At 42.7% G+C, this 23,797-nt stretch overlaps 1 protein-coding gene across 3 annotated transcripts in view; it reads right to left on the bottom strand.

Moving 5' to 3' along the window:
- Positions 1–23,797, bottom strand: part of DOCK2 (dedicator of cytokinesis 2) — a 1,177,826-nt gene that overhangs the window by 209,774 nt on the left and 944,255 nt on the right. For all 3 annotated transcript variants that reach the window (XM_044280877.1, XM_044280878.1, XM_044280879.1), the window contains 2 exons: positions 20,089–20,230; positions 10,013–10,094 (listed from right to left, as the gene is read on the bottom strand). In XM_044280877.1, the coding sequence (XP_044136812.1) occupies positions 10,013–10,094; positions 20,089–20,230 (224 nt within the window). The remainder of the gene's footprint in view (positions 1–10,012; positions 10,095–20,088; positions 20,231–23,797) is intronic.

The following is a 23,797-nucleotide window of genomic DNA, read 5'->3' as shown; positions in this document are numbered from 1 at the left end:
TGTGGAGATTTCTGAATCCATGTGAGGTACAGGGCTAGTTCTAGTTTTGTTAGAAAGAGATTTTAATGTACTATACGATGTCTGATTTTCATTCTCAACATTGATTATACGAGAACATTAACCTTACTGGCACTAGCCACAACAGCTCCTCTCCCTTTTTTTTGTATATACAGAACAAAAAAAATACAAAAAAATATGTATTCTTAGTATCTGCCTTTTGCTGATATCCAGTGACCTTCTCCCAATTAGCATTATTTAGAGAACAAACCTGCTCTGACCTTTTTTAGCATTGATAAATAATTTTTTTGCATTTGTTTTGATTTCCGTGGCCACCTGAAATCCAGATCCAGGGCATTTATTAGTGCCTTCTAAAACTGAACCATAAAGTAATGGTGCAGATTTTCTATCCTTTGCAGCCAGGGGTGCCTTTATCCTTTCTGCTGCCTGAGGCAAAAACTGAAACGGCGCCCCCATTCAAATTTCTTAACCTAACCCATTTGCCACAATGAGAAGCTAATTGCCCATGGCCCTTGCGCTGCTCCCCTTCTGCCCCTATCTGGTGCTGCCTGAGGCAATCGTATTACCTGGCCTCATTGGTGGTGCACCGCTGGTTTCAGCTGAAGCAGAACCATAACACCAATCAGGGTATGGGAAATCTCCCGTTCTGCTCCATTTGGTTACATAGCTAATCTTCTTTCTCCTCAGTAACATTGGTGGGTGGGGTGGCGGGTCTATAAATTACGCCAAATATTTTTGAGTATCTGTTTCCCTTTATAAATTCCAGTCATAAGATTACAAAATATGTGCCACCTTCACTCACAATTCTTTCAAACTCTCTTTTTTATGACTTCTAACATAGAGACATACTTATTGACGGATGATGACGGATAGGATGAGGAGGAGTCTGAGCAGCAGAAGCAGAAAGTGATGATGATGTGAAAGACATATTACTGCCCATAAATGTGGCCTGCATGCCACAAGAGATACTAAGAGAAGAAGGAAACTCTTGTTGTGGTAGCTAGAGGACACGTCTGTTTGCCCACGGGATGGGTGATGCCACTTCATGTGGTTCAGTAGAGCTGTGATGTTTATCATATTCTTGCTGGCATAGGGCAATGCAGTTATCTTTCGGCAGTGTGGAGAACAACTGCCACATGGGAGATATTTGCATAAAGCTAGAAGCAGCTGAGCTTGGCTTAGCTGTGGCATGTTTTGGGTCTAATGCATCCAGTATCAGCAGCATCACCAGAAAGGCCGTACGTTGCCTCTGTTCTTTATTGTTGCTGCTGCCACCACCCTCCTCCTCTGATGTTACCTCCTCAGAACCCCAGTCTAGCTCCAAGTTCCAGTCGAACACACAATCATTGGAGTCCTCATCCTCCCTTCAATTTTTGTCAGACTGTGAGATATCAGGAGGGGATCCTTGCCCATTCTCCAGAGTTCCTGCTCTGTATCAGCACAGACTGCCACTGTTACAGCCCCCATCAATACTGTAGCTATGGGTTCCACTATTAACACCATCAACACAGTAATGCATTGGGTCCACCACGTCCTCCTAAACTTACTCTTCATGGCAGTCCAAATGCTGACTGCTCTCAAATAAGTCTCAAAAACAGGTATGTTTGGTTGGAATGTGGGCAATGTTGTTAGTTATGTTGGTGAAAATAACGTGATATACTCTCTTTAAACAGATTGTAGAAAATAGGTTAAAATGCCACTGGAAAATAATAGGAGATAATGGTGGGCAGTAAACTTAAGGGATATTCCAGTTTTCATTTTTTTCAGTTACTTGTTTATATAATAGGAAATCATACCATATTCTAATATACATGTATTTAACATTCTTCTTAAGTACCTTTCTGATATCATAAAGCTGACACCTATCTGCACATTAGAATGAAAAAATCATGGCTCAGTCCTGTGTAAGGTATTCATGGTATCTATTCTATATGTCATGTGACCCCTGACAATCTGTAAACAACAGTGTTATATGACATATGTACTGGATCAGCACATGAGACACAACCATAATATAACTCAATAATAATAACTACATAACTATGTGCAGTTACATGGTTTGCTCTCTTGATGAGCTGTTAAATGTTTGCCTATCTCTAGATTATAAAAAAAACACCAATTCAAGAACGCACATATGATATTACACAAAAATGTATTAGTAAAACAAATCATATAACAAACAACATATCATAAAATAAAATAAATAGCAGCAATACATAAAGGTACTATGACAGTATTAGTTCACCCTGATCATTCAAGGCCACATTGTCGCATCTACATAGGGTATGCTGTGCCAGTAATAATTGTTATACACATATAACTAAAATCTTTAAAAGTGCACCTATGTACCCATCTAGCTAAAAATATTGCACAGGTCCCATAAGTAGCCATACCAGTAGCTACTGTAACCTTGCAGAGAGAAATCCCAACAGGAATTAACCTGATAAGTTGGAATACTATCCCGCATACCCTGGTAAGGACAAAACCATCATCAATTGAGAAATAAGTGCAAAAAGTAGCATAAGACAGCAATACAGACCAGAGGCCAGGAGTGAACAAACCAACCCCAATGCGTATTTCGCCTTGCTTCCCTTTCGCCTTTCTCCCCTTCCCCTGTCATAGTACCTTCATGTATTGCTGCTATTTATTTTATTTTATGATATGTTGTTTGTTGTATGATTTGTTCTACTAATACATTTTGGGGTAATATCATATGTGTGTTTTTGAATTGATGTTTTGTTATACATTTCTGCACATATTGCAGTCCCCTTGGATTGCTATATTTGGTGGTTCTGTCTCTAGATTATGTTGCAAAATGGCTGCTATGTAGCAGTCAGATGAGGAAAAGACCACAGGGCAGGATCCAAATACAGTACAGCAGACAAGGAGGCTGAAGCAGATACCGGCTTTATTAAAGAACAAAATATAACGGCCGGAAAATCGGATTAACAGTATTGTGCCAATGCATCAGAGGTGCAATTGACAAATGACAGGAACAGTGTTAACAGGTTTACATACATTTACAGGAAGGATAACTGAACTTTGCAACCACAAAAATGTGCTCCAAACAGCAAACACATAAAAATGCAGGCTACTCTCCTCTAATATTTTCCTGTCTGCCCCTACTAACCAGGGCATGTTTTTAAAATGCACTGACTAAAGTTTCCTGCTCTATGCCCTACCACAGATTAGCATCGGTGCACACTCACAGTTCTGCAGGTAGCTGCTTGTCTTGGCCTGGTACGTGTAGGCAGGTGCAGTCTGGCTCCTGATCCAGTTGCTTGCTTGTCCGTCCCAGCGCGGTCTTTTCCTCTCTCTGTCTGGACTGCAGGAACAGGCATCCACACAGTTCAGCTCTGACAGGAGTAACCCATCCTGTACTGGTCTCTGAATTGCATGATCTCACTACACTCGAACACACTTCACAGTCTGTGTTGATCTGTCCCACAGTAGCCAGGAAAAATCACTTTATAGTCCTTGTTGATCTGTCTCACAACAGCCAGTCTCTCTCTGTTCACCTCAGCAAGGTTGCAGCACTCCTGTTCTTTCAGCCCAGGAACTTGAACTCCTCCTACATCCTCTGGGATCAACAGCAACATTACTTTCTTTCTTTAAAGACACAGTGGCCTCCTGTGGCTTGAGGAGCCATTACAGTCTGTGTGAAACCTTATCACTAGCAATACAGCGTCATGTAACTTGATGTTTCTAGGGGCTGACCCATACAGCTGGTCTGACCTGTTGTTAATGTATACGTTTGGAGTTAATTTTTTAAGGGTTTACTGTTTGTCTAGCTGTGTGACTAGTACTTTCACTTTCATTTTGTGCCAGGTCTTCTAATAACCCTTATCTCTAAACTACTAAGAGGTCATAAACAATTATTTAAGCCACATTCTTCTCAGTAAGATATGGATTGACCTTTGATGAGTGTTTATAAGGACAGAGAGCAGAGATAAGGAGTCCACCTGCTCCCCATATTGCGTAAAACACAAAAAATCCACAGGCAGCTAGTATAGCATCTCAGCTCTGTACAAAAAAAAGGATCCAATATTGTTAATAAGGACCAACTGAAAAAAAAAAACTATTGCTCAAAATAAGTGCAATGCAATAATAATTTTGCTGCATTTGCTGCATCTGTAATTCTTAAAAACAAGCTTGAAATACTTCAATAATTTTCTGGGTTTAAAAAAACACCAATTTTTGGCAATACCCTCCATCTGGGGCCTATGCCGCATTAGTCAGTGTGCAATTTAACCTAAAAATACAGCAATCATTTTTTGGGTTTTAAAAAAAACAACATTTTTGGGCAAAATACAAAATTTTACAGCCTTGGTTGCATCTGTCAGTGTGAAATACAAGTGTTACATACTGCTGTCATATTCTGTTATTTAAAAAAAATGCCCATTTTGGACAAAATACTTAATATTGCAGCCTTTGCTGCATCTGTTAGTATGAGACACATGCGTTAGATACTGGTGTTCTATTCTGTTATTACAAAAGCACTCATTTTGGGCCAAATACCAAAGTTGCGGCCTTGTCTACATCTGTCATTGTGAGATACAAGCTTGAAATACAGCAATAATATTCTGGGTTTAAAAAAAACACCCATTTTGGGCAAAGTACTTAATATTGCAGCCTTTGCTGCATCTGTCATTGGGAAATACACGTGTTAGATACTGGTGTTCTATTCTGTTGTAAAAAAAAAAAAAAAACACTCATTTCAGACTGGGTGGAAGATGATGTGGAGGACGATGAGGTCCTTGACCCCACATGGAATCGAGGTCATGCGAGTGACCTGTGTAGTTCGGAGGAAGAGGCGGTGGTCGCACAGAGCCACCAGAACAGTAGAAGAGGGAGCAGGGTGCAAAAGCGGAGCGGCCGCCCCCTAGACAGTATGCCTGCTACGGCCTACCTCAGCAAGGGACCTGAAGCGAGGCATAAACATTCTCAGCCTTAGCACAACCTGCATGACCAGGCATCTAAGTGCAAAGCACAAGCTGCAGTGGAGTAGACACCTCAAAAACCAAGAAAGGTCTCTGGCTCCTCCTGTTTCCTCTTCTGCTGCAGTATCGGCCTGTTCATGCACTTCTGTAGAGACAGTGCCACCTACCACCCTTTCAAACAGAAGATCTGACAGCAACACCACTTGGTCACCAAGCATCTCCACAATGTCTCATGGAAGTGTTCAGCTCTCCATCTCCCAATCACTGGAGCTGAAGAGGATGTACCCTCCTACCCACCCGCGATCCCTGGCCCTGAATGCCAGCATTTCAAAATTACTGTCTTTTGAAATGCTGTCATTCTGTCTGGTTGAGACGGAGAGTTTTAAAAGCCTTATGGTGGTGGCTGTTCCACAGTACGTCGTGCCACTACTTTTCCAGGTGTGCCATCCCTTCACTGCATAACCAAGTGGGGGATAAAATCAGGTGTGCACTGCGCAACGCCATCTGTGGCAAGGTCCACCTAATTACGAATACATGGACCAGTAAGTAAACTGTTGAACAACAGACCGATCAGTGGTTGGTGCCAGTGATCCTCAAGCCCGGCCTGATGGTGTGCGATAATGGGCGAAATCTCGTAGCAGCTCTGGAACTAGCCGATTTGATGCACATCCCTTGCCTGGTGTATGCGCTGAATTTGTTGGTGGAGAGGTTCCTTAAAAATTACACCGATATGTCAGAGCTGCTGCATAAAGTGCAGGACGTCTGTGTGTGCTTTCGGCGTTCTCACCCTGCTGCTGCTCGTCTGTAAGCGCTGCAGCGTAACTTCGGCATTCCCGCTCACCGCCTCATATGCAACGTGACCACAAGGTGGAACTCCACCTTGCACATGCTGGCCAGACTGTGCGAGTAGCAGGAGCCGATAGTGGAGTTTCAGCTGCAGCACACACGGGTCAGTCGCTCTGCGGAAAAGCACCGCTTCTCCACCAATGACTGGGCATCCATGTAAGACCTGTGTTCCTTGTTGCACTGTTTTGAGTACTCCACCAACATGCCCAGTGCCGATAACGCAGTTCTCAGCATTACTATGGCACTTCTATGCCTCCTTGAAAAAACGCTGCTGGCAATGGTGGAAGAGGATGTGGCACAAGAGGAGGAGGAGGGATCATTTCATAGGTTTTCTGGCCAGTCATTCACAAGCGGCTCCGAGGGTAGGTTCCTGCACCCACAAACGCCAGGTACACTATTGTCCAGCCAGGGCACAGTTCTGGAGGAGGACAAGGTGGAGGATGAGGAGGAGGAAATGGAGGAGGAGGAACCGTGTACACAGCAGGGTGGCACCCAAACCAGCTCATGGTCATCACTGGTGCGTGGCTGGGGGGGGATACAGAGGACACAGACAATACATTTCTGACAGAGTACAGCTTTTTGTTGCCTCCGGGCGGCCTGGCACACATGAGCGATTACATGTTAAGTGTCCTTAATTCTGTCACTGGAGCGTGATCATAAGATGTGCAAGTACTAGCGCACGCTGGTAGACGCGCTGCTGGTGACATACACACCTGAAAGCAGGGGCACAGTGGAAGCACAAGGAGAAGGTAGAGGAGACGGAAGAGGTCGCCAACACAGCTGGGGCACCACCAGTACCTCAGAAGGCAGGGTTAGCATGGCCGAAATGTGGAAAAGCTTTGTCAGCACGCCACAACAACCAGCACCAGCAGCTGATTTGGAACGTCTTAGCAGGAGGCAATATTTCAACAACATGGTGGAGCAGTATACATGCTGAATTACGGGTCAGCCCCCTTCAACTTATGGGTCTCCAAATTGGGCACATGGCCTGAGCTTGCCCTTTATGCCTTGGAGGTGCTGGCCTGCCTTGCAGCTATTGTAATGTCTGAACTTGTATTTAGCACGACTTGCTCATTCTTGCATTTTGGATATTTCACACTCTTTTGGAGTGTACCCTAAAAAAAAAAACAAAAAAAAAACTGTGTTGGCTACCTCGTCCTTCTCCACCGCTGCTTCCACCTACACTGCTATGTCCACCGCCTACTCAAACTCCTACTCCATATGGACCTCCAAGTACTTAATGGGATTAAGATCTGAGGAGTTTCCAGGCCATGGACCCAAAATGTCAACGTTTTGGTCCCCGAGCCACTTAGTTATCACATTTGCCTTATGGCACGATGCTCCATCGTGCTGGAAAATGCATTGTTCTTCACCAAACCGTTGTTGGATTGTTGGAAGAAGTTGCTGTTGGAGGGTGTTTTGGCACCATTCTTTATTCATGGCTGTGTTTTGTGAGTGAGCCCACTCCCTTGGATGAGAAGCAACCCCACACATGAATGCAAAGAGGCTTCATCGGAGAATATGACTTTGCCCCAATCCTCAGCAGTCCATTCACCATATTTTCTGCAGAAAATCAATCTGTCCCTGATGTTTTTTTTTGGAGAGAAGTGGGTTCTTTGCTGCCCTTCTTGACACTAGGCCATCTTCCAAAAGTCTTCGCCTCACTGTGCGTGCATCTTCCAAAAGTCTTCGCCTCTCTGTGCATGCAGGTGCGCTCACACCTGCCTGCTGCCATTCCTGAGCAAGCTCTGCACTGGTGGCACTCCGATCCTGCAGCTGAATCCTCTTTAGGAGACAATCCTGTTGCTTGCTGGACTTTCTTGGACGCACTGAAGCCTTCTTAACAAGAATTGAACTTCTTTCCTTGAAGTTCTTGATGATCCTATAAATTGTTGATTGAGGTGCAATCTTAGTAGCCACAATATCCTTGCCTGTGAAGCCATTTTTATGCAATGCAATGATGGCTGCACGCGTTTCTTTGCAGGTCACCGTGGTTAACAATGGAAGAACAATGATTTCAAGCATCACCCTCTTTTAACAGGTCAAGTCTGCCATTTTAACCCAATCAGCCTGACATAATGATCTCCAGCCTTGTGCTCGTCAAAATTCTCACCTGAGTTAACAAGAAGATTACTAAAATGATCTCAACAGGTCCTTTAATGACAGCAATGAAATCCAGTGGAAAGTTTTTTTTTTTTATTAAGTTAATTTTCATGGCAAAGAAGGACTATGCAATTCATCTGATCACTCTTCATAACATTCTGGAGTATATGCAAATTGCTATTATAAAAACCTAAGCAGCAACTTTTCCAATATTTATGTAGTTCTCAAAACTTTTGGCCACGACTGTAGTTATGTAAATAACCAAAAGCCACAATATGTATAATTTCCCAGATGTGTGTAATTTACATTCTAGCTACCAATGCTATGGAGTTTTGTGTGAGCAATATCAATGGGGCTACAAAGCTCAGAAGTATGTGACATTAGTTTATAAGGCCCTGCTTGCTTTTGCAGATAAAACATCTTGATAATATGAGAGACTTCTAAAGTAAAACTCTCACAGAAATGCTATGTAATCTGCAGGCAGAATATTATAGAGCAGGATGATCTGAGCAAGTTGATATATATTTTTGTGTGGAAAGTTTCAGTAAAACATCAACAGTGTGAAGGAGCAGAAAGTACTAACTAAATTGTCTTACTTCAACAGTACAGAAGAAAGGACTGAGAATGTTTGTAAACTCTCAGCCAAACCAACCATTCGCTAGCTGGATGTGCCACAAGTAAAGAGAGACTTTTTTCCTTTTACTTCTGCTATGATTCAAACCACCTCTTCATTGCACCCCTCTGCAGGAAGCAATGGTCTGAGGGAGTACACCGTGCCAATACTCCCAATTAGGTCCAATACCACTCCCATCCTCTGCACCGGCTCTTCAGGGGCTCGCTGCACTACCTAACGAGCAACATGTTCAGGTTTAGAAAATTATTAATGAAAGTTTAAAGGGGTATTGCCATCTCAGCTATTTATAGCTGGCATAAGAATTCCTGTCATAAGTGGTGACCAGAAGTGGCCAGTTACGGAAGAACCATGTTATATTATTTTTTTGTCATTGCCATAGAAGTGAATGGGAGTGAAAACAACAGTGTAGCCCAGTGAACTATGTTGTTTCCCTTGCTCCTCAGTTTAGGAAACAGCATAGCTGCATGTGCATGTATTTTAGTATATATTTCCAATATATGGTACCATAAAAATTATACTAGCAGTTATAAGGCTATGTTCAAATTTTCTACATGTTGTTAGGTGTATGCCAGGACTATTCTCCATTGTAAACTGTACTTCTGACATGTTTGTAAGTCCCCAGTCACACAAGATATGCAGGTCCTGTGTGTCATAGAAGAGATTTGAACAGCGACTACAAGACCTTTTTACATGGGTTGATGAATAAACAATTGTTGGGAATGACCCAAACTTTCACTATAACTGTCTTATTATTGAGCGGAGGTGATAGCTGCTTTGCATTCAGATGTCATCTCCCCCGGAAAATTATTGATACTGTGATTGCTCACGCCCATACCGATTCGTTGTTTGCTGGCAGCACATATTTATTTACCCAGGGAAATTTGCTGCCAGCAAACAATGATTGTATGCGCTGCATAAAGGATGCGATCACCTGATGAACAAGCAATTGCTCAACTGATAATCAGCAACACAGTTACATGGGGCAATTATCAGGAATGCTCATCCCTGATAACTGTCCGATCCTAAGCCAATGTGAAAGGCCTTAAAGGGGTTATCCAAATCGAAAAATGCCCCACACAATGCCCGGGCCCCTGCAATAGATGACACTTTTCCCTGCATGACAGTCGCTGCATCCTACAGTCATGCAGATCAAAACATTCGGTGACAGGGGGTGCAGCCAATAGCAGGCCATTACGTTGACCAGCCCCCTTGCATCTTGGGTGACGCCAGCCCCTTGTCGCCAAATGTTTTAATCCGCACAACTGGGAAATACAGCGGCGGCCATCCAGGGTACCGGGAAGCAGAGTAACTATGATCTATAGGAGGGGCCCATTCCTTATAATTGCCCCATGTACCTGTGCTGCTCATTACCAGTTGAACAATTGCTCGTTCATTAGGTGATCGCACCTTTTATGCAGCTCATAACTCATTTAACACCGGTCAAACAAATCACATCAAATTCAGTATTTACTTTATTATCTGATCCGGCACAGGCTTATTCTTAAACTGGGGTCGTTCCTCCAGCACCGGTTGCACTGTAAAACACTGGATGTCTGTAAATCAGTTAAGGTACTAAGTAGTCACTGATAATTCTAGCCCTAATAAAAAATAATGTAAATTCAGTCAAAGACAGGAATGTGAGCGTTATATCATGCTTTATAAGAATACCAATACCATACAGTTCATTAGTAATTATGACATAATATATATGAATTATTATTATATAGTACCATCATCTTGCATGGTGATGTTAACTCTAATTCATACACAGGGGTAGACTTAGGGCTCTTTCACACCTGCGTTCTTGTCTTCCGGCATAGAGTTCCGTCGTCGGGGCTCTATGCCGGAAGAATCCTGATCAGGATTATCCTAATGCATTCTGAATGGAGTGAAATCCGTTCAGGATGCATCAGGATGTCTTCAGTTCCGTAACGGAACGTTTTTTGGCCGGAGAAAATACCGCAGCATGCTGTGCTTTTTGCTCCGGCCAAAAATCCTGAAGACTTGCCGCAAGGTCGGATCCGGAATTAGGCTAAACCATTGAAAGGCATTGATCCGGATCCGGCCTTAAGCTAAACGTTGTTTCGGCGCATTGCTGGATCCGACGTTTAGCTTTTTTAGAGTGGTTACCATGGCTGCCGGGACGCTAAAGTCCTGGCAGCCATGGTAAAGTGTAGCAGGGAGCGGGGGAGCAGCATACTTACCATCCGTGCGGCTCCCGGGGTGCTCCAGAGTGACGTCAGGGCGCCCCAAGTGCATGGATCACGTGATCGCATGGCACGTCATCCATGCGCATGGGGCGCTCTTACGTCACTCTGGAGCGCCCCGGGAGCTGCGCGGACTGTAAGTATACCGCTCCCCCGCTCCCCGCTCCTACTATGGCAACCAGGACTTTAATAGCGTCCTGGCTGCCATAGTAACACTGAAAGCATTTTGAAGACGGATCCGTCTTCAAATGCTTTCAGTACACTTGCGTTTTTCCGGATCCGGCGTGTAATTCCGGCAAGTGGAGTCCACGCCGGATCCGGACAACGCAAGTGTGAAAGAGGCCTTAGCATCTATGGGGTCCCAAGCAAAGTTATGTCTTCTGGGAGACCTATTTAAAGACATTTGAAAGAGGAGTTAAAGCCAAGATCATTGTTTAACCCCAGCAAAATTTTACAAGGACTACTCCACTTTTCCCTTTTAGTAATTCAGGGACTGACATTTCACAAACCCAGAGGGTGGAAACACAATGAGACCCGCTCTTCACAGAGCCCCTGATGGTGGGGATGAACTTAGCGGAGGACTCACTGATCGCACTTCCAGGATGGTCTCAGTGCACTAGGCTTCTTAACTGAAAAGACAGATGTTGGTGCAAGCACCAGCGATCCACACAGACACAGGAAAGACTGGAACTCAGGCACATGAAGAGGAACCCAAACATTCACAGGACACTGTTTAGACAAGACATAATGGGAACCAGAAAACAACAGACAGATGCCTGGACCCCATGCAGAACAGATGCATGGCAGTCACAGACAGAGCTGCTAGACATGAGACAAGCTGATGCCCGGGCCCCATGCAGAACCGATGCATAGCGGTCACAAGAAAAGCTGCATAGAAGGGCAGACAAGCAAATGCCTGGATCCCATGTGAAACAGATGCATGGTGGCCATGTTATGGACTTTTAAAACAGTATGGATACTTGCTTGTTTTATACACTTATGTCACACTGCTCAGACACCGCTTAGTAGAAAAATCCTGCTTCCTGGATGTACCACCAGGCACTCACACAGCTTTCCCACTATCTTGAAGATGGGAGGGGGGAAGGAATGCATTCCCTATGCAAATGTCAGTGAGGGGCCTGCGAAGCTGCACTCCTAGCTGATTTCTTAAGTCAGCCTGATGAAAAAGAAGTGTAATATTAACCCATTGAATGCTTGCTATTGCTTTCCAGTAACCAATAAAAACACACCACATTTAGTCACCTCCCACCGGGAGGGTATATTCTGTGTGAACACTTACAATTAAAGTAGAGATTAATTTTAACTCCAACTGGGTGTGGAGCAGTACATCAACCTACCTGGTACCCTGACCAGATCCAAAATAGTCACAGACAGAGCTGCATAGACAAGCAGATGTCTGGGCCCCATGCAGAACAGATGCATGGCGGTCATAGGCAGAGCTGCACTATAAGACACAGAACTGGACAAGGTGACCTTGATGTCTCACTAGGTGACCACACAGACAGGGCAGATGAAATAATCCCAGGTCAGGTGCATAAATCCTGCACCCAGCAAAGCTGGAGACAGACTGCCCAAACCTTCAGCTCACCAGAATAATAAAGCAGGGTAACAAGGTCATCACCTAGCATACACACCTAGAACAGAACATGGAATGCCAACCCCACACAAACCAGGAGTAACCAGAACCCAGCAGGGAACAACACAGGGGACAGTTCACACAATAGGTCACCCACTGCAGCCAGCACGCCTAAACAAACAACTGACATACACGGGATCTACCATAGCCAGTACGAGTGAAAGGGCAGCCAGCCTACACAGCGTACATAAACCATGACAATAGGGAACCAAACGGTGAAGGACACAGGGAGACAAATAAAAGTCACAATTCACAACTACACTTAGCTCATAGCAACCAACCTACACAGAACCACTGTAGCCATTACGCCAGAGCTACTAAAGCGAGTGTGTAAAGCAGCCTGTGACATAGTGAACTGCACTGTACAGGTACGCCCTGATGTCCTGGCACTTAAGGACACAGGGCGTACCTGTACGCCCTGTGTAGCTCCGTCGAGGTGCCTGCTCAAGTCATTCAGCAGGCACCTTGATACAATGTCCAGGGGGGCCCCGTGACCTGCGGTTTTCTGCATTTCCGGGTTATTCGGTGACCGGATAACCAGGAATAGGACGGTGATCGGTGGTGTGATAATACACCACCAATCACTGTCCTTAGATCCTGAGAGGTGGCGGTCACGCCACCTCTGAGGATCGCTTCTGATTGGCTGGCTGGGCAGGTGGGCGGACGGAGCGGCAGATTTGAATTGCCGGGCCTCCTCTCCCTGCTCATACACGTCCGTGGAGCGGGGAGAGAGAGGAGCCTCCGGCTGCAGAGCCCATAAAGTAATTTTTTTGTGCCATCAGCATAAAACAGCATATTAGGGACAGTGAGAGAGAGGTAGGGAGAGGTAGATTAGGCAGGGATAGTGAGGGAGAGTTAGAGAAAAACATTTTTTTATTGTGGTTTAGCACCCGAATTGGGTGTGTGGGGTCCACAGCACTCAGCTGTGTGACCCTAGACCCACCAGTGGTGCTCCAGCTTGCCCCCCCCCAGCCCCACATACACATTTTTGGGGGTGCAAGTGCTTTTTTTTTTTTTTCATACGCTGACTGTGGCCAGCAAATTTTCTATTTTTATCCATTTTTTTCCAGTAACAAAGCAAGGGTTAAAAGACAAACAAAACTTAATATGGAGGGGTCACTTTTATGGAGTTTCTACTCTAGGAGTGCATCAGGGGGCTTCAAACGGGACATGGTGTACATAAACCAGTCCAGCAAAATCTGCCTTCCAAAAACCAGACATCGCTCCTTTCCCTCTACGCCCTACCGTGTACCCATACAGTAGTTTACAACCACATATGGGGTGTTTCTAAAAACTACAGAATCAGGGTAATAAATATTGAGTTTTGTTTGGCTGTTAACCCTTGCTTTGTTACTTGACAAAATGGATTAAAATGGAAAATTCTGAAATGTTAACTCCATTTGCCATTAACTCTTGTGGAACACCTAAAGGGTTAACAACGTTTGTAAAATCAGTGTTGAATACCTTGAGGGGTGTAGTTTCTATAATGGGATCATTTTTGGGTGGTTTTTATTATGTAAACCTCACAAAGTGATTTTAGACATGAACTGGTCCTTATAAAATGTTTTTTTGAAAATTTCTGAAAAATCTCAAGATTTGCTTCTAAACTTCTAAGCCTTGTAACATCCCCCAAAAATAAAATGGCATTCCAAAAAATTTTCAAACCTGAAGAAGACATATGGGGAATGTAAAGTAATAACTATTTTTGGAAGTATTACTATGTATTATAGAAGTAGAGAAATTGAAACTTTGCAAATTTTTCCAAATTTTTGGCAAATTTTTTTTTTTTTTATAAATAAAAATGTTTGTTTTTTTTTACTCCATTTTACCAGTTTTATGAAGTACAAAATAGTACAAAAATACTATCTCAGAATGGCCTGGATAAGTAAAAGCGTTTTAAAGTTATTCACAAATAAAGTGACACTAGTCAGATTTGCAAAAAATAGCCTGGTCCTTAAGGTGAAAATGAGCCTGGTCCATAAGGGGTTAAAGAGGTTGTGAAGTTTGATGTTATTGATAACCTATCCTCAGAATAGACCATCAATATCTGAAGGAAGCCATCTCATCCAAACTCATTCCACTGTGCCCTGCACTCAGCATTGGAGAGGAGAGCTGATCCCGTCACATTTACCTATGTATTTGGCTCCGCTGCTCCTGCTTCACCAACCTGTGGCTTGCCACTCCTGCTGTGTTCAGCACCTACATGAAAGTGCTGTACAGAGATGTATGACGTGATGCGGGTGGTACCAAACCAGGGGAAGTGATCACTGCCTTATATGCAGATCGGCCCCTCCTGTGTTCAGCACATATAGGCCAGCGCGGAAACAGACAAATAGACCTTTACATTTGTTTGTCCTGGGTATTTTGTGTATGTGTATTCAAAATAGCTAGATTTGTTATGAAATAATTATTTTAGTGTGCTCTGTATGAATATTACCACCTTTATATTTATTTTAATTTTTTATGCAAAGGGCACAAAATAATTATTTTCTCTCACATAAATAAAGACAAGGGACAGCTCTCTAAAGATTGCTTTGAATATTAATTTAGTATGTGTATGCCTTTCCTATCTTCTCAATTAGTCTTCACCCAGGTTTCCTAAATCATACTGAATAGGCTATAAAGGTAAATTTAATGAAGTACGTGGTGACAAAGTGCCTTGTGTAAATGTTTTCTTCGTTTAACGAGGTGGACAAGAAGAAATAGTTGAATACTTCGTTTCTACGCTAAATAAAGATGTGGACATATATGCCTTCCTAATTACTGTATGTTATCGTAAAGTAGTAATTAAGCTAATGTCTGTCATTACAATAACCACTGATCATGTCTGTTTGTAAAAGATAATACAAGGCAAATAAAAATTAAAGACATTTCTGCAGCAGTCAGATAACCACTACAGATAGCCATTAGAGGCTATTCTGCAGTTTTAGAATCATGTGAAGCAATATGTACTATACTAAACAAATGATTCATTAGGCTAGCTTTACACAAGCACATTTCTGTTCAAGCATTACAACCAAATGTCCCCAAATCACCCTGAGGATATGTAAAACTAGCCTTAGAAAGTGGAGTACCACTCCCCATATTTTCAGAAGATAGAAATACAATACTTGATTAAAAAAGAGCAATCATTTTTGCAGTCAGGCCCAAACTTAAATATATATATATATATATATATATATATATAAATATAGATCCGGAAAAAAGAGCGGCACTCCAATGAATAAAAGCAAGTGAACCCTTTATTCACCCAAGTGGTACAACGTTTCGGCTCCAATGAGCCTTCTTCAAGCAAGAGAAGAAGGCTCATTGGAGCCGAAAACGTTGTACCACTTGGGTGAATAAAGGGTTCACTTGCTTTTATTCATTGGAGTGCCGCTCTTTTTTCCAGATCCATTGATTGGGGCTACAAGTCTATTCCCCTGGAGACGTGCACCCGTATTTCTTTTCTTTAGCCAGTGCCGCCATTTTTCTTGATATATATATATATATATAAATACGAAAAATGGCGGCACTGATCCTGTGTAGAGAAAATTGGGTGCACGTTCCAAGGGAATAGACTTCTTACCCCAAGTTAATATATCCAGAAAAAGGACGGCACTCCGGTCTTGTAAAAGTAGAAAAGTTCTTTATTCAACCATGCGGTGCACCGCATGGTTGAATAAAGAACTTTTCTACTTTTACAAGACCGGAGTGCCGTCCTTTTTCTGGATATATATATATATATATATACACAGTATATATACTGACCAATGCCAGATAGATCATTGAATCGATTAAAAAACCTTGTACAACAGTACTAATGTAAGATACGTTTTTTTAATCATGAGTCAGGTAAGAACATTCAAAGAACCTTACAAAACCAGTATCATGGCCTTCACATCTATTTTTCTTTCTTGCTAAACAAAAATAATGTATTATTTATGATTATGAATATTTTTTATTCAGTTATTGCATTATTGCCATTTAGGGTTGAGCGAACCCGAACTGTAAAGTTCAGGTTAGTACCGAACTTTTGGATTTTTCCCCGAACCCGAATATTTCAGTAAAAGTTTGGGTTCAAGTTCGGTGTTCAGCGATTTAATGGCGCTTTTGGAAAGGCTGCAGGGCAGCCAATCAATAATCGTTTAACTTATGTGCCCTTAGAAGCCATCACAGACATGCCTACTAATGGCATGGCTGTGATTGGCCAGTGCAGCATGTGACTCAGCCTCTATATAAGCTGGAGTCACCCAGTGCCGCACGTCACTCAGCTCATACTAGTTTTAGGGATAGAATGCTGCTGCTGTGAGGGAGAGAACAGAAAAGAATCTGTCTGATATCAGAACTTGTTGTTAACTCTGCGATCTACAGCAATTTTTTATTTTTTTGTGTGTGGGTGCAATGCAATATTTTTGTACCCTGCCCTGAGCCCAGTGACACTGAATTTTTCTTTTTTCTGTCTGTTAGTTAGGTGGGCGTCGGCGGCCATTTTGTGCAAGTTCAGTGCACCAGCACTGCATATGTGCCAGGGACAATAATTTAATCCTGTTCTTTTAGTTCAGTGGGCAACATATACCCATTTTTTAAGTGCACCTGCACTGCATATGGGCCAGGGGAAGGGAAAATAATATAGGTAATCCGTCTGTGAGTTCAGGGACCCAGGGGGTGACATATTCCAAATTTTTTCTGTAAAGTACCCCTGTGCTGCATATGTGAGTGTAATCAATTCAGTAAATCCATCTGTTAAATTCTGGAGGGAGAAATTAATATTTTTTTGCTAAAAAGTTAATTTGCGCCCTGCACTCCATCTGTTTAATTGTGGGTGAAAAAAAAAAATATTTTACCTGCATAAAGTACCTTTGCGGCCTGCACTGCAAATCTGACTGCACTGCAAATCAAACGCTTAATCCGAGTAAATGTATAATTTTAAAGGAAAAATACGTTGATTCAAATTTTCACGGTGTCAACAAATCCCCAAAAAGTTGGGACAAGTAGCAATAAGAGGCTGGAAAAAGTAAATTTGAGCATAACGAAGAGCTGGAAGACCAATTAACACTAATTAGGTCAATTGGCAACATGATTGGGTATAAAAAGAGCTTCTCAGAGTGGCAGTGTCTCTCAGAAGCCAAGATGGGTAGAGGATCACCAATTCCCACAATGTTGCGCAGAAAGATAGTGGAGCAATATCAGAAAGGTGTTATCCAGCGAAAAATTGCAAAGACTTTGCATCTATCATCATTAACTGTGCATAACATCATCCGAAGATTCAGAGAATCTGGAACAATCTCTGTGCGTAAGGGTCAAGGCCGTAAAACCATACTGGATGCCCGTGATCTCCGGGCCCTTAAACGACACTGCACCACAAACAGGAATGCTACTGTAAAGGAAATCACAGAATGGGCTTAGGAATACTTCCAGAAACCATTGTCGGTGAACACAATCCACCGTGCCATCCGCCGTTGCCAGCTGAAACTCTACAGTGCAAAGAAGAAGCCATTTCTAAGCAGGATCCACAAGCTCAGGCGTTTTTACTGGGCCAGGGATCATTTGAAATGGAGTGTGGCAAAATGGAAGACTGTTCTGTTGTCAGACGAGTCATGATTTGAAGTTCTTTTGGAAATCTGGGACGCCATGTCATCCGGACCAAAGAGGACAAGGACAACCCAAGTTGTTATCAACGCTCAGTTCAGAAGCCTGCATCTCTGATGGTATGGGGTTGCATGAGTGCGTGTGGCATGGGCAGCTTGCATGTCTGGAAAGGCACCATCAATGCAGAAAAATATATTCAGGTTCTAGAACAACATATGCTCCCATCCAGACGTCATCTCTTTCAGGGAAGACCCTGCATTTTTCAACAAGATAATGCCAGACCACATTCTGCATCAATCACAACATCATGGCTGCGTAGGAGAAGGATCCGGGTCCTGAAATGGCCAGTCTGCAGTCCAGATCTTTCACCTATAGAGAACATTTGGCGCATCATAAAGAGGAAGGTGCAACAAAGAAGGCCCAAGACGATTGAACAGTTAGAGGCCTGTATTAGACAAGAATGGAAGAGCATTCCTATTTCTAAACTTGAGAAACTGGTCTCCTCGGTCCCCAAACGTCTGTTGAGTGTTGTAAGAAGAAGGGGAGATGCCACACAGTGGTGAAAATTGCCTTGTCCCAACTTTTTGGGGATTTGTTAACACCATGAAATTCTGATTCAACATTACATTTTCTCAGTTTAAACTTTTGTTCCGTGCTTTATGTTCTATTCTGAATAAAATATTAGAAGTTGTCACCTCCACATCATTGCATTCAGTTTTTATTCACGATTTGTATAGTGTCCCAACTTTTTTGGAAACCGGTTTGTACCTCAACGGCCTGCATTGCAAATGTGATTCTGAAATAAAATCAGTAAATCCATCTGTTGTACTGTGGGTGAAAAAAAAACCACTGACACTTTAAGTTCCCAGTGTGTTTGGTGTTAACAAACATCATGTTTACAAATTTCAAAACATGTGTTATGCTCATTGCATATTAGAAAGCTTCCAACAATTGTCACCTAACAGGGGCAGATGGTGTGTAAACACACATGATATTATAGGGAAAAAACATGGCTCGTTATCCAGCGTGTGCGCTGGATAAAATGTCAGTGTCTGGCCCCTGAAGCCATTATTCTGTAGGTCATGTCTGGCCCCTGTGGCCCTCCTTCTGGAGAATATTTATGGACCTGGCTCTCAATATTATGTCTGGCCCCCTTTGGGCAGTCATGTCTGGCCCCGGGAGAGTGTTTGGATATCTAAATTGTATGGACCTCAATGAGGAAGGCTGTGTGGCGCTAAAGTGTATAGGGATTCATGAACTCTAAGGGCTGTTTCACACAAGCGGATGCCGTGTGTGACATCCGCTCCGTGAAAGACAGCCAAGACCCGATGCGGACAGCAGAGGCGCGGAGTATTAACATGATTGATAATGCTCCGTGCCTCTCTGTGACCTCTTTACTACGAAATCACAGTGAGATAAAGTTGTCACTGTGATTTCGCAGCAAAGAGATCACAGAGAGGCACAGAGCATTATCAATCATGTTAATGCTCCGTGCCTCTGCAGTCTGCGTCGGGTCTTGGCTGTCATTCATGGAGCGGATGTCACGCACGGCACCCGCTCGTGTGAAACAGCCCTAAATATGGCCCTGGAGTTGAGCCTGATATTGCAGCTGATTCTCACTAACTTAACAAACAAGCCCATTTATTTTTTTTAATAACAATACTGATAAAAGAAAGAAGTGAGGACATACTATAACCCCTTCAGGCAGTTTTCACCCTGAAGGGGTTGTGCTACCATTAGGGTGGAGGGGTTTAACAAAACCACCCTCCTGGGTAGATCTTGCGATAGAAATAGCTACCACAATGCCTTCTCACCCAGGCAACAGTACCATACCATGCTCTGGGCAAGAATCTCGAAAGAGCTGTCTACAGGTGGGTGTCTCCTCCATTTGAGATTCTGGTTTGGCCAAAATGCCTAGACATGTTTCAAGGATCATTAATGGATTGGAAGGAGACCAAATTTGTATATCTTTAATAGACAATAATAATAATAATAAAAAAAACAAACACTGTCCATAAAATGGATCTATACAAGAAATGGATGATTAGTCTAACATACTGTAGATACTCTATCATGTCAACATATGCATACCATAATGTCATAAAAGGATACATTGCCCAGGGGAGTTTTTAATATCTTCTCTAGGAGATGCGGTAGTGTTCAGCTTCTCAGAAAAAGGGAACTGACTCATTAACTGTGTCAAAAAATCTTCTCTTCGTTCATATTCTTTTCCTCGATAAATGAACACTTTGTTCTGCAAATATAAATATTTATAACATCATAAAATATTTTTAGGGTCATTTACTATCATAAATATGCCTATATTAGGAGTATTTATGGTGCAGATTGTGATGCTAAGGTTAATTGTGCCACAATCTGCAACTTTTTCCTGTTCATGCCAGATCTAAAAAAAAGTGGATGGGGAAGGGAACGGGCTGGGAGGCCCGTCTCATTCATCATTTACTACTCCTGTTTTAGGTGTAGAAAATGGTGTACATTTAAGCCAACAAGGAAGCTGGCTTACATTTAGAGTAGCGGTGAATGCACCGAAGTTATGTAATGGCCAACGCCTCTACATAACTTCGTAGGATCCTCACCAATTAAAGGGCTTATTAAGACCGGCATCTAAAATGCCGGTCTTAACAAACAAGCCCATTTTTTTTTTTTAATAACAATACTGATAAAAGAAAGAAGTGAGGACATACTATAACCATGTGCTACCATTAGGGTGGAGGGGTTTAACAAAACCACCCTCCTGGGTAGATCTGCGAAGGAAAGAATACTCACCTGCTGGTTCCCTGCTCCTTCGCTTTCCAGCCTTGGCTGATCCGCAAAGCTCTCTGGATGTAAACTGCCTGTTTGATGCCGCTGCCGACAATAGCTGGCTGAATCTGTGACCTGGTCCTTTTGCATCATGACAAATGTTCACTTGCTGCAAGGGAAGCAGGTCAGTTTACATCCAAGGAGCTCAGCGAAGCAGACGAAGCCAGGAAGCGAAGGATTGGGAGTCTGTGTCGGGAAGTATATTTCCCTTCGCAGGTCTGCTCAGGAATAGGGGTTTGTCCAACCCCCCCCCCCCCCCCCCAAATATGCACAACCCCCTTAAGGACCAAGCCTAATTTTGCAAATACGAAGTGGCAAGTTTCTAAATATTAATTTCTTTGCCTTTAAGACAGATAGTTATAACTCACAAAATAGTTTGTATTTTGTAGTTTATTTTGCAATTATTATATATTTTTTAAGGTGTTAGAAGGCTTAGCATTTTAGAAGCAATTTTTAACATTTTCCAGGAAACTTCCAAAACCAACTTTATTAAAGGACCAATTCTGTTCCGAAGTCACTTTGAGGAACTTACATAAATTACTGAATTGTAGAAACTACACCTCTAAATTATTCAAACTGAAATTAGAAACCTTGTTCCAGAAGATTTAATGCAAAATGAGTGAAGAGGTGTGAGCTCCTGCTTTATTCTTTTTGTCTGAAACCATCCTGCCTTAAAACGAGCCCATCTAAGCACAGAACTGCCTCAGATATACACTACTGGTTACAAAGATTTGATCTATATCAAACTTGGCTCCTCTTCCCCCAACTCAGGTTATGTAACCTTTGTCCCAAATCTGTGGCAGAAATACACCTAAGTCTACTTTAACACTCACATTTTGGCTTTACGTTTGTGAGAGACGTTCAGGGCTCTCAAAAGCGGTCCAAAACGGATCAGTTTGCATTCTAATGCATTCTGAATGGAAAAGGATCCGCTCAGAATGCATTCATTTTCATCAGTTCAGTCTCCATTCTGCTTTGGAGACGGACACCAAAATGCTGCTTGCAACTGAGCCAAACGGATCCGTCCTGCCACACAATGTAAGTCAATGGGGATGGATCCGTTTTCACTGACACAAGCTGGCACAATAGAAAACGGATCTGTCCTCCATTGACTTTCAATGGTGTTCAAAATGGATCCGTCTTGGCTATGTTAAAGAGGACCTTTCACTAGAATAAAACATCTAAACTAACTATACAGACATGTAGAGCGGCGCCCAGGGATCTCCCTGCACTTACTGTTATACCTGGGCGCCGCTCCGTTCTCCCGGTATAGGCTCTGGTATCTTCATATGTTAGGCTCCACCCAGGGGAACCTGCCGGCGTCTCCTTCTCCCATGCTGTAGTGCTGGCCAATCGCAGCGCTCAGCTCATAGCCTGAGAGAAAAAAAGCCGGGTGGCCAATCGCAGTGCTCAGCTCTTAGCCTGAGAGAAAAAGAGCTGGGTGGAGCCTAACTATGAAGATACCAGAGCTTATACCGGGAGAACGGAGCGGCGCCCAGGTATAACAGTAAGTGCAGGGAGATCCCTGGGCGCCGCTCTACATGTCTGTATAGTTAGTTTAGATGCTTTATTCTAGTGAAAGGTCCTCTTTAAAGATAATACAAACAGATTTGTTCTAAATGGATGCGGTTGTATTATCTGAACTGATCCATCCATGACAGATCTGCACAAAACACGAGTGTGAAAGTAGCCTAACATAGGTGTATTTCTGGATAATAAATTACCCCCTCACAGTCTTTCTATTTCTGATATAATTCACAGGCACCTGCACACAAACCTAGCCCAGGAACCTACCACTTGCCTCCAGAGTATGCCCAGGTTTGCTGCAGTGCGGCTCTGTGCAGCATAAGCCTCTCTTAAGAAGCAACTTAAATCAGGCCTTAAAGGGGTATTCCCATCTCACCACGTTCATCTCCTGCTCTCAAGCGCACCCACCACTGTACCAGCACAGTAATTGCAAAGTTTATCATTTAGGGACTAGCGTAACTGATTATCAAGATGGGAATACCTCTTTAAGTCGGTACCTCAATTTGGAAACTAAGGAATTTAAAGCTATAATCCTCAGGGGGGTGGAGTCCATATGGGTTCACTCATGTCTCATCTGTTGCCTTCAGGGGGCCTTATTGAGCATCCATCATAACTGGATGATGACGATTAGGAAGAAGAGGACATGCAGGGAGAATGGGGGATATTCTCCTTTCTTGCTGGCCATATGCATATCACAGGGTGTATGCCTCCTCAGGTGAATACCGTCTTTGGATGATTAGGTCATATATATTTTTATAGTCTATACTGTGTAAATGTGTATGATTCAACACATATGAATTGTGTTTTAATTGTATTTATTCACAGGGGTTTATATGTAGTTCTTTTACATGAAATAAAATTTAGGAGAAACAAACAAAGAAGAAAATTTTTTGATAATTTTATGAAAAAACAGTAATCTTTCCTACAAAAAACAAAGCTGACAAAAACTGAGCACAAATACAATTGATCAGTTTGTGGTCCAACAAGTCAAATTTTGCGTATAGTAGCAGTACTCTTGCTTGCCTGGCCAAGAAACCCAGCCACCTTGGCCAAACTCCAGAAAAATTAAATTTAGGCGGATGTGCTACATTTACCATAACTTACTGGTATGGCAGCAACTGAATCGCCAGCTACTTGGCCAGGTGGAAGTTCTGCTTGCATATAAGATAAGCAATGGTCTGCAATAGTTTTCTCATGGCCGCATATTCTATATAGAATATATTTTATATATATATATATATATATATATATATATAGATATATAGATGTCTCACGATGGAGAGGAGAACAAGGAAAATCTACATGTGTAGATCTACAAGCCCATCCTTTCAATGAACATTTTCTGTGCTCTTGATATGCTCCTGTGAGGAAGATCGCTGCATTTTTCTTAGTATTATAATACGGATCACATCGGTGACAGCATACCAGCAACTATCATTACTGATGGCCAACTTCTAGAGGAATTTATGTG

The sequence above is a fragment of the Bufo gargarizans genome, chromosome 2 (assembly GCF_014858855.1).
Source record: "Bufo gargarizans isolate SCDJY-AF-19 chromosome 2, ASM1485885v1, whole genome shotgun sequence".
Lineage (NCBI taxonomy): Eukaryota > Metazoa > Chordata > Amphibia > Anura > Bufonidae > Bufo > Bufo gargarizans.
Note: the sequence above shows the minus strand (reverse complement) of the source record. Positions and strands in the feature narration are given on the sequence as shown.